At 45.9% G+C, this 12,123-nt stretch overlaps 1 protein-coding gene across 1 annotated transcript; it reads left to right on the top strand.

Moving 5' to 3' along the window:
• The first annotated feature begins 318 nt into the window (after positions 1–318).
• On the top strand, positions 319–5,187 carry LOC142766826 (uncharacterized). The gene is made up of 2 exons (XM_075868050.1): positions 319–1,154; positions 4,731–5,187. Exons 1-2 carry the CDS (start codon positions 423–425, stop codon positions 5,094–5,096), a joined length of 1,098 nt encoding a protein of 365 aa, XP_075724165.1. The 5' UTR covers positions 319–422; the 3' UTR covers positions 5,097–5,187.
• The last annotated feature ends 6,936 nt before the right edge of the window (positions 5,188–12,123 follow it).

Raw genomic sequence — 12,123 nt, 5'->3', positions numbered from 1 at the left:
AAGTCATTTAAACCATATCCTCATGTAAAATTGCAACGCTGGATATTTTCGCAATATATGAAAAAAACACTTCCTGTTCAAACACCATCTATCTGCCTAGTTATGATTCTAGCACGTTGCTAATATATTTCTATGTGCAGGGTGTTCAATAATACACAATAATAAATATAGGAGGCTTAAATGATGTATTGCACTGCACGAGTCAAAACACAAAAGCTCCGGCAGGCGGCATTTTTTTCTGCTCCGGAATCTGCTCCGAAAATGAAAGCGTCGGTTTCATCACTGCATGATGTTTTTTTCTTTTCAGCGCTGCAGTGACGGCGGAGTTCGCCCAAGTGGTTCGTCGGTGTAAGACCCTGCAGTCGTTGCAACTGCCTCGTGCCATCGTCTATTCCTCACCCACGATTCCGGAGCTCCGCACGATGCCGTGGATTGTCGCCCTGCGGCATAACCGCAGTTTGAGGAAGCTCTACATTTCCGTATTCGGCATGAGCGAGGCGCAGTTCCGAAGTTTGCTCAGCGTTATCGCGGAAGGAGAGACGTTGAGGAAGGTAGTGATCCAAGATTCCCAGTGGGACCTGAATCACGGAATGCTTTCCAGGGTGATACGAGAGCTCGGAATGTGCGATCGCATTAGCTTCATGTGTCTTGAAATCGTCCCCTGGAAAATTCCAGAACTCTCAAAAGTTCCGGAAGTTTCGTGCGTGAAGCTCGAAAGGCTCGAAGTGACGCTGGACGCCTTGCACCCCTTGGAGGCGCTGATGGAGTACGCCAACATGTTCTATCGACCCGGAACACTGACGGCAATAACTATTGGCTGTATGCTGTTGACACAACAGCCTGCCTTGGAAAAGGTGCTATTGTTGCTGGCCAAATCGTCAGCGTTGACGCATGTGGTAATCAACGTCTACAATCACTCGTCGTGGCACCTCTGTGGCCAATGCGTTGACCTGTTCGACCGCGTGGTGTCGGCACTGGCGACAAACCCGCGCATCACCGAGATGTGGCTGCCTTTCTTCCCGTTGGAATCAACACACCTGGACACTCTGTGCGACAGCGCCTGCGAGCACCGAAGCCTCACCGCGGTCAAGTTTCGTTCCCACTACAAGCGGTGGAGTCAGCCATCGGCAGACTTCTCTGCAGCTGTCATGCGGGTAAGACCCATTCGTTGACGCCTACATCTTCTCTCTCGCCCTCTGTATTTATTCATTTTTTATATGGTGAGCGACAACATGTGGGCAGATATTTTCTGCAATATTTACCAGACAATCGTTTTTTTTTTCTTTTGCGGTGATGCGTTGCCGCCAACAGTCTCTTTCATTTTTAGCGCTTCCACTGCCATCGGCCGTCTATGTAGGGCTTTTATAGGGGTCGGCACAACAAGTACTGAGAGAAGCAAGGCCTCTGGAATGAAGAGATGCTTCGTGGTTTTTCCACTGAGGGAAGGTCGCATTTCTGCGTAAGTGTAGGGCTCTCTATTGAATGGAGTAGCATGTTTCACTCACGTCCCCCCCCCCCCCCCGTCCTTTCTTTTTTGGTCGAGTCCTAAAAAAAGGAAATAAGCAGTCGATATTATGATGCACTGTCTGAAAATTTTTCAAATCTACCAAGTGTATTTCTAAGAGGCACAATACAAATTTAAAGAAGTCAGATGAATGTATTGTGTTTGTTTGAGTTCCAGTAATTATTCCTAATTAGCAAATAATTAGGTGTGTATTTATTGTTAAGGAAGTCATTTTTCTGCGTTGCACGAATAGTAATAAATCAGAGGTTGAAGTTTTGAGCGCGAACTTTCTTGGGATGCATTCATTTCGAGAAGAGGAAAATGACACTCGACATTTGTCCAAGCAGGCGACGCGTGAAACGGCTCGTTGGAAACCCTGATGCCTTCACCAAAGTGATTGGTTGCAGTAATATGGAGAGAAGTGAGACCATGTTAAGGCATGCTGATTATGCAAATCGTCTTGATGAGCACTGTATCCTGCTGTCTTGTGGGCATGAGTCAACACAGCTAAAAAATTGGTTGCATTTACAAACTTTGGTTTACTTGTCACATACATTCGTTAGTATGTGTAGTTAGTATTGGATAGGTTAGTAACTGTTACTACTAGCTCTCGCTGTACAAGCGCGCTTAGAGCGGTTACTAGTCTTCTCGTTGCTAACTAGTAAATCATAAATAGCAACGGTTTCTAGCCCACTTCCCCCCCCCCCCCCCCAAAAATGGCAACATATCCACGGAGTGAATGATGGAGAGTGGGGTGAAGCATCCGTCCGTCGATTCGTTCTCGTTTCCGTTCGTCCATGCGTCCATCTGTGCGACCATCCGTGCGTCCTTCCGCCCGTCCGTGCGTGCGTCTTTCGTGCGTCCACGCGTCCATCCGCGTGTCCGTCCCTGTGTTCGTCCATGCATCCGCTCCTGCGTCCGTCCATGCGTCCATCCGTACGTCCATTCATGCATCTGTCTGTGTGTCCGTTTGTCCATCTAGTTAACACTCCAAGTACCTCCATCTCGCATCTTTTCATCATATTCTCCGCATACAGAAGCACAGTCATCCAGCGGGCATTCCAAGGACTATACGAGAGGTGGCACACGCACTCTTTCTTACGGCTTGGGCTTCGTGTCTACTTCCCACCTTCAACCACCTCGAGTTCATGCTACATACTAGTTCACTGTATTCTTGGCACTGCGGCCCAACGCTCGCTAAACCTTTTTTAAACGAATCAGGTTACGCCCAGCTAGTATAACGTAGCAACCCTTTCGTGTCAGATAGTGCTCAATGTACATGCCAATTGCTGCTAATGGGGAATGAGAGACACGAGAATTTGGCTTTTAGTTGACGCACAGGCTGTGAATATTTAAGGGGAAAGCTCCTTTTAGCGGCGCCCGTTCGTCCCTCGTAGTCGTAGTCGTAGTCGTAGTGTGTAACCAGTCTTACGATTTAACTTCCGGGGTGGTACCGGTGGGAGATTTCTCCTGTGCGTTGTTGAACAACAACAAAAAAATGCGTAGCGTGCGCGTTAACTGCAAGCCGAATTCTTGTGTCTCTCATTCCCCATTAGCAGCCATTGGCATGTTCCAGTAAGAAACGTTAGTAGAAGTAGAAATGTTAAAAGCTGGCTTCTGCTGTCTCTCATTCACAGTACCAGGCATTGTTTACATCCAAGGTAGTGCCTAGTGAGATTTCTCCTATGCGTGAATAAACAATAAAATTTTTTTGTTGAAGACGCAATTGATTGATGAAATAAACCAACGAAAGATGCCAGATGTTTTCTAAAAGCAAAACGAAAAGACGCCAGATGTTTCTAAAGCAAAACAAAAAGAAGACGCAAGCTGCTTAACGAAAGACGCCAGGTGTTTTCTAAAGCAAGGGTTTTATAATCAAAACCATATCGATAAAGGGTTGCAGTCGCCGATGCTCTTGGTCGTCGGTGTGTGCTCGTATGGATAAGGATGCCGAAAGGCCGGCGCGCAGGGCAGCGGCGGCGCGCACTCGCAGACAGGACCCTGAAGTGAGAGCACGTGAGGCAGAAGCGCACCGGGAAGCTGTGCGACGTCGCCGCCAAGATTCTGCTGTACGGGAACAAGAAGCCACATCAGCAAGGCAGCGTCGGCAAGATCCCGCCGTACGTGAACAAGAAGCTGCAGCGGCACGTCAGCGTCCACAAGATCCTTCCGTACGAAAACGAGAAGCCGAGGCAGCACGTCAACGTCGCGAAGCGCATCTTGAAAACGTTCGACAATGGGAAGCGGCGAGGAAGCGCGCATATGGCCAGGCGAATCAACGATGAAAATTTCACGGTATTACTTCCAGGGGCCTCGCCTAACCTCATCATCATTCACCCCGTGGGTCTGCCGTCAATTTTTTTTATTGTTCAACAACGCACAGGAGAAATTTCCCACAGGCGCCACCTTGCGGGTCAAAACGTAAGCCATGGTTGATTCGTGGTGTCACGAATGACCCATTTTTACAACATTCAAATTCACGAGCATCAATATCGCGACACATCATGAGGTAATTATGCACACATATACTGTCATGAATGAGAACTGCTCAAATACACGACAAGGACGACCGCTAGCGGCTGCGCAATAAGTGTACGGGGTTCACCAAGCTCAAGTCAAGGAGGTTTGGAATAGATCACTATGCCTTACAAGGAAGTTGGAAAAACGTTCGTAGCAATAACTTCTAAGGTTCCTATAACAAGTCCTGCTGTTATATCCTTATGGCTACAAGCTCTTTCCTAACCTCTTTTTTGTTCAAGAGTTTAGAGTACACAAGTCGTTTACGCAAACGCAGCCGCCACTGCTGAATGGGGTATAAAGCAATGCTTGTCTGTTTTGCTTGTAGCAAATAAATTATTGAACTTTTCAGCACGCAGATGGCGGTCTGATTGCCGCAATGATAGAGTTATCGTAGATAGCCCTTTATAGGTAAAATAAGCATATACAGTAACTGCACGTCATGAAAGAAGGACATTTCTTAGTGCAATAAAAATAAACAGAAGAAGGAGGAAAGAGTCAAAGCGAGAAATGGCGCGTTAGCCGCATAGACGCAGACCTTTGATGCCCTCACTTTCTCGATAGGACAGATGCTTCGGTATTTACCTCGTCATCTACGGCCTCTCATCGATCGCGCCCTTCTGCTGTCTTATTTTCTATTTGCATGTCTGTCAAGTGTCAATCATGTACGCCTGTATATGCAACTTTCTACAAAACAATCCATTCGCAGTTACAAGACGCGGTGCGCCAGAACGCCTCCCGCATGAATGCCGCAGTGGAGTACGTCCGGGGTGAAATCACCGCTGATGGAGCGAGAGCCGTAGAAGAACTGCTCGACCATCCGCAGCTGTTGGAACGAGTCCGTGACGAGGCCGGGGTGACTGACGCCAAAGCCAAAGAGATGGTCAAGGACGCCGGGAAGAGTGTACGGAACATGGACATCCACCGTTTCCTGTGGCTAACCGGCGTGGTCAGTCGGAGGCAAGCCTCGCGTCACGACCCCGACGCCAAAGAGTTCCACATCCTGGACTTGCCGGTGGACTGCTGGCTGCACATCCGCCAGTTTCTCAAGCTTAAGGACGTCGCCTCCGGTTGACAAGCGACGGCGTCCTTTTTCCGGCTCCTTTGAGTTATACTACTTGTGTACGTTGAGAAGTTTTGTGCCTAAATGGGTTCTGACCGAAAAATTTTGCATTGTCTTCTTTTTCCTTTTCTTTGTTAGATGTATGAAGAGGCCCTCAAGAGCCTCGAAAATGTTCTCTAGTAAGAGCGAGTGCAAATTGAAAGCTGATCGGTAGTTTTGTTTAAAGAATCGGCAGTCAGCCCCACGTACCTAGGGAACCGACGTTATATACGAAGCACGCGGAGAGAAGGTGACCGTATTGAAATTTTTTTAACCGAGTGAGATGTTAGTAAATCACGCTAAATATATGTACAAATGCTGCACGCACAGACAAATGTTCAAGAGTCGCAGGTGTTTAAACAACCAGTTGTTTTTATCAGCGCAACGATGCCAACAGGAACATGAGTCTTAGCAGCACCAGAAGCGATAAGCCTAGCGCAGGTGCTCGCGAGCATGCTGGCCCTGGACACTGCTACATAAATCGACTTCAGCGCATGGCAACTAACCACAATTGACGTTAACCCGACGTGACGGCTGTACCAAAGGAGTAGATATGTAATGTTTATAAAATTTGGAAGGCAGCAGTGCAACCACTACTGACGTTTCACGAAGACTGGCGTCCATTTGAAAAGTAGTTGCGAGCCCTGGCGTGGCTCTGTGGTAGATCTCCATTGCCACGCAGGATGCTTTGGTTCGATTCCTTCTGGGACACTGACATCTATTCTTAGCATTCTTCAGGAGAACAGTTCCGGAATGAGGTTTTCTGAACGCTCACACGTTAAAATCATCGAAGTGTGTTCTCGCCGTTCCTGGGTAGATGGCGACTGATTGTCAGTCACCTGTGGTACATACCAGCATACCAGTGACACATGATTCCCCGCCACTGTCTGGCGGAAAGTGTTTGATGACGTGCGCGACAATATTGTGACAATATTAACGCGGAAGCGTTAAGGATCTCGTTTCGCAGATATTCCGGCGTCGTTGGTTCGGAGTAAAAAGTTATTCATGACGGAAAAAGGGAGCACGATGCAGATAAAGCAAACAAATGATAAAAATATCCTGGGTCAGAGTGGTGACTGAACCAGGGTCGTTTGGGTCCGACTGAGATCGAACCCGGATCGTTCGTGTTGGCAAGCATATGTTGACAACGCCTCTGCTTGTGAAGACAGCGAAAAGAACTTCCTTTGCGTGAAATGCAGTGAAAGTGGCTTTCGTGCTTTACCAAGAGACGTGTCCTGTATACATGCTTCCCAATGCAATATTATATTTTAGAGTAATAATGCGTCGTGCAAGCGCCAATTGCCAGCGGGCATCAGTGCATGTTATTACCATAATGGCTCCATGGTTCATAGCCGGGCATCCTCTACAAAAGGCACAAGCTACTGCCTATTCCTTTATGGCCACGTAGTGTGTGCATAGCAAGTTCGAAAAGGTTTCATGCACTAAGTGTTTGAAGTACGCACTATATGAACAGGATATCGCTATCGCATTACGCTCCTGAAGGCAAAGCGTTATAGGGTCCTCTGATTTTTTCATGTCCTAACGAGCACGTCATATGCGGCAAACTATATTTCTTACCGGATATGCTAATTTTGGTTCACGACAAGTTTAGAGGGTTATCACGAGAGCACCCAGGTGTAAGCGGCGAAATAGATAGATAGATAAATAGATAGATAGATAGATAGATAGGTAGATAGACAGACAGACAGACAGAAGCCATAAGTGGTTGCAGTAGGCTAAGAATGCTTAGCATTCGGAAAGAACTTAATGTTGTGTAATATTCAAGGTATGTGGCTGGAATCCGTGCATGTCGCGCGATCAAATTTTGGTCGTGGCAGCCATCTTTTCGGTGCTCGAGACTCGTGTATTTAGGCTTAGGTGCACGATATATAACGCGTGCCCCAAGTAGTCAAAATTTACGGAGCCCTTCATTGTGGCATTTTATTCATATCGGAGTTCACGGACGTTGAATAGCATTCATTATGTGATTAGTATTATACAATTTTTATAAGCTATAGTTCTGGTTGCTGCTGTGAGTGATTTTGCCGCACGGAATGAGCTTCTTGTCTCTTGATGGCGCAAAATGTTTCATCGGCTTCTCCATTCCACAGCTACGTTGGTGGAATGCTTCGGTACGTGACGTCATTTATACTAAAGATAATGGGACCTAATGCAATCAGATTTGGCGGCGAAGTGGTGTCGATGTCAGTTAGTCCACCATCTGAAAACTGACTTTAATGTGGAGATAAAGCGACAACAGCATTTTCTAATGTTTGCCATTGGTGAGATACTTTCTATTCTCTTTGTACCACGATAGTGATCGTGATGCATAGCTTGCTTGAAGTTTTGTTCTTGGCTCGTCGGTGCTCTCAACCATCCTATCACGAATGCTACGTCAAAACACTTTCAACGGGTAGGTTGTTCGTATAATATGGAAGTACCATGCGCACGGACACTTTGCAAGGAAAAGCACGCGAGAGGGAGATTCTTGATATGAGGGAGAAAATACTCCATTCTTACTCATTATTTTCAAAGTGTGTACGGTATGAAGACTACATTCGGAGATACTGTTGTATCTATTGAATGTTTTTACGAGTCTTAAGGAACCGCCAAGTCAAGGTATCACTTCCACTCACTCGGCAGTACCGATTCGGAGATGGAAGTGGTGCGGGTATTGCGCTGTTCTGGCCCAATCTGACTTTCACTTGTTGCGCCACGATGCGTGTAAACGGCAATGTGCGCGTGCAACGCTAAATTTAGTAGTCTTACCATTTGCCGGCACACACGCGTTGGGTGACGCAAAGGATGCAGCCGCGTCCATGGTGCCATGTAGTTTCGGTCACGTCGTATTTGTTCGTGCAGTGCTTGCACCAAGCGTGAACTTGCATGAATGTGCGTCAATGAATTCACATTTCTTGCACATCCACGCAAACGCATCAAAGGATGTTCTTGCAAGAATGTGCGATGCAAGGGTACCATGCATAGAGTGGCGCCACTGAACAAAAAATTAGTGTATCTTTTCAAGACGGCGTTTTCGCGCTGGCCTCCGAACTGCGTCCGATCTTTCCAGACATATGAAGTCAAAAAATCTGCTTGGGCGAGTTTGTTCATGAGTAAGATAGATTGACAAGTGCAAAAAAAAGAGGGAACATTCATCTGTCGTGTGAGAATGCCGTCGCGATCAACTATTCTGCAAGATATACGAGCCACCAGTGTGCCACCAATTCCAAGAAGCAATTCCAATTATATATTGTTTAGTTGTCGGGTTTCATATGGCATGAATTTTCATTAGAAACGCAGAGGCAGAATTTAATTTTCACGAGGACATGTTAACCTCAGCTTAACGCACGGCAAGACCTGTTTCTTTTTTTTTTCATCTCCGATCATACTTTTGCTACGAGTGAGAATCTTATCCGTGAAGCTGCGCACAGCAGCTCAAAACCATGCTACCCCCAATGATGTACCTCGTTTGAAACTGCATCGCACATGCCTCGATGGAAGTTGAGTAAGTTTACAACCATGCCATGCAAATATTTCTCAAAGTGCAAGTCACCGTGCACATTCAAAACGTTCGTGTTTGAAAAAGATAAGATTCTTTTTATCGCTACCATCTACGTGGGTGAAGCCCACTGCTTGCTAGTCGTGTCTCTCAGTGCTCTAAATCAATTTTCTCCATCCATCTATTCATCCATCTACGACAAGAAGTTTTCCACACTATGAAGAGTGACCTTTCCGCAACCCCCTTATTTCAAAAGCTGCGACTTTAGAACATACCAATGTGGAAATTTTTGCCGAAGGAATGCAGACACGCAGCTCTGCTATGCAGAAAGATGCTGCAGGCGAAACTTTCTTGTCAATCAGCACCTGCTCCGAGAAAGGGCATGGTGGGCGGGGCGCCCGGAGTGACGTCACACTGTTGACAAACTGGGAGAGGTCTACACAGCGAGAGAGATGACACACAATAGTCCTCGCTTGGGGCTAGTCGGGCTATCGTGGGTGCCCCTCAGACGTTCTGAGAACCAAGGTTACTAGGACTATTCTAGTAATGTTGCTCAGAACCACGGCCAGGCCAGACTGCACGTGCACGCTTAGCGTGGGCTAGCAGACTAGCCCGGCCATGTCTGAACTTGCTTGACCACTGCAAGGGTCCGAGGGCATCACTGGTCTACGCCAAAGCACAGAAAACGTCGATTGTGCACCAGAATACTCGAAAGGGCATGGACTGTCTTTAAAACCAAATTGAAATATCTCGGCAACGCTCGTCACTAACAACTCCCAGGTCACGAGTGCCCCCACACGCTGGAGTCTCAAACATCAAAAGCTTGTCGAGTTTCCAAATTTTGTGTTAGGTGTCTTCGGGTCCGTAGTGACGTATTTTCCCAACTGCCTGTTTACGCAGACGGCCGTGCGCGCGATCCAACTCACCTGAGTGCTGCTATGATCCCCAAAATGAGAATGTTGGATGCATTATTTTTGAAAAACTTGCAGTACGCAAGTGCTCCAAAAATTATAATAAAAGTACTAGCAAATCTGGACTGGTTACATCTTGCAATACAGAGGTTACCTTAACTGAGACGCGAAAAGTATCATCAAGGAAAGGCGAAATGTTTACATAAAATTTAGTATTAGTGGACAGCCAACTAGATAAGCGATTGTGTTGCTCTATGATTGTACGTAGCGTGTGTGTAGCTGTATACAAACTCATATCAAGACAACCTGAACTCTAACAAGAAATCAAGAGAACCTGAATGTGTGTCTTAATAAGATAGTGGTCTGGTGTAATGACCATTGTGTGGTACTGAACGATCAAAAAACTGTTTACCTTTACATCACACGTTCAAAAACACCCCTTCATTTTACTTATAACGTCGGCTCCTCCTCACTACAACAGGTAAAAATCTACAAATATCTATGTGTGACAATAAGTAATGACCTGCTTCGAACACTCACATAGACAACGTATGTTCTCCTGCTTTCCGTAAGGTGTTTTTTCTAAAACATAAACTTGGAAATTCTCCTTCTAACATAAGGCTACGTAGCTATTATACGTACTCAAGAAGAAAACTGGAATACTATTTTGTTGTATGGGACCCTTTTACTAAATCCAACATTAAGAAACTCGAAGCAGTACAAAGAAAGGGGGTTAGGTTTGGTTATTCCAAGTTAAGATTACGGACTCGCTGACTGAACTCATGATTGCTAACAACATTGAAACACTTTCATTACGGCGAAAAAGCAATCACCTTAATTTGCTATATTTGCTAGGTAAACACAAGTTAGCCCTTGACCCGATTTAATATGTACCTCCTCTTTCCACTAGGTAGACACGTCATCATTACGCCCATTCTTTAACACCATATTTTGCCAAAGCCAACGGGTTCAAATTTTCTTTTTTTTTTCCGCGTAATTCGTCAGAGTCGAACTGCCTGACCGATGTCAGCCAACACTCTGTTGTTTGGAGCTAAAATAGGCACTGCCAATTTGTGATCGGTTTCTTTTTATGTAATATTTTGCAATGTTGTCATTTATGCGTTCTGTTAGTGCGAGTTTTCGATTCTATTTCTCAAGATATATTCTTATGTTATCACATGTCTTTTGTATTTATACCCCGACTCTAGTACCTGTCTTGCTTGGACTTGTTCTTGGTCTGCAGTATTCAAAATAATAAAATAAAATAAATATATATGCACAGCGGCATCGCCTCTCGAGCGTTTGGCCATATTTAGATAAAGGAGTGCCCCCCCCCTCCCCTGCCGTTCCACCTCTCCTTGTGCAATAATTAAAGGTGAACATTTGACAGACTTCTGCCTGGTTATGATAGAACTGGAGAGATAAGAACACTCCAACCAGCACCTCAGCCCATTTCCTCCTACGCTGCTGTGGCGACGTACACCCTCCTACCAAGACTTGGCAACACGGAAAGCTTGTCTTGGGTGGGGTGGTTCGAGCAGAAGTGGAAGTTGTGTCCTTTGTGGGTAGGTTTAAAGAAAACACCGCGAAAAAAAAACAGGCTCTGTCGTTGTCTTCTTACCTTTACATCCAGAATAGGAGTGCGCGATAGTCCACCCTTTCTGCTATGAACTGTTTGTCCGGCTCCAGAGAGTTGAGGTGGGGGAGCAGGTTGTCGACCTCACCAGATTCCAACGACACAGAAGCAGTCGTCCACATTGCGAACAAACTTCTTGGCTTTGGGATCAAAACACGGATAGCACACGCTTTTAAATATCCTCCTCCATCACGAAGGCTGCCCGCGTGGCTGATACTGTGGCCGCCATGGCAGTCCCAGTGGTCTGCTTGTACAGGAGGCGTTGTTAAATTAAATATGGGTGCTGGAGAGACAGAATTCTTATCTGATGAACCAAGTGCTACAGAGGAATAGCTAACAGATGCGCATGCGTAGAAAGTGGCGTGTTAACTGATGCAAAAAAAATATAAATATAATCGGGGCTCTAGGGTCATCTTTGATACAGATAAGATGCAGAGTAAACGTAAACGTTGAATTTCTTAAAGGCACGTGTTTTATTGCATGTATATGACCGCGGTACCATCATGCGTGGTATGCCTACAGCGCTTCATCCTTTGTATGTCACCTCTTTCTCTCTGCCCCCCTTTTAGTCTTTTGAATAAATTAGGTTGTAGATACGCTTCACCTGTGTAGTTCTGCTTTTTTCGTATTTTGAAAATTGCAGCGCTGCCTTAACCAACAATATGTTTTAATTAGCCCCCCAAACAAGTTCCAAAGGAGAACAGGCTAGCTCAAGTTTGTTGTGAATATCATTTCTACGCGCTGTGTTTCAATTTTACAATAGGCCGTGTACGCTATGCTGCAAGTATAGCCCTGTGTTCCCTTACATGTGACCTTTCCCCCGTTTCCTAAGACTGAGTGACGCTCGTTGCATGCTTCGGTGCACACTTGTCCACTAGTGGTGCCAGAACATGTGCGAAAAAAAAAGAGGCTGGCACAACACAAAGAATTGCAAATATTTATTACTCGTTTGAC

Source organism: Rhipicephalus microplus, chromosome 7, assembly GCF_043290135.1.
Source record: "Rhipicephalus microplus isolate Deutch F79 chromosome 7, USDA_Rmic, whole genome shotgun sequence".
In the NCBI taxonomy this organism is placed as follows: Eukaryota; Metazoa; Arthropoda; class Arachnida; order Ixodida; family Ixodidae; genus Rhipicephalus; species Rhipicephalus microplus.
This window is presented reverse-complemented; position numbering and strand designations above follow the sequence as displayed.

What these genes read in the sequence shown, in the direction of transcription:
- LOC142766826 (XM_075868050.1), top strand. Translation starts at nt 423, where the DNA reads ATGCCGTGGATTGTCGCCCTGCGGCATAACCGCAGTTTGAGGAAGCTC. An exon ending in TCTCTGCAGCTGTCATGCGG is followed by an intron (nt 1,155 to 4,730) that starts GTAAGACCCATT and finishes ATCCATTCGCAG; the next exon opens with TTACAAGACGCGGTGCGCCA.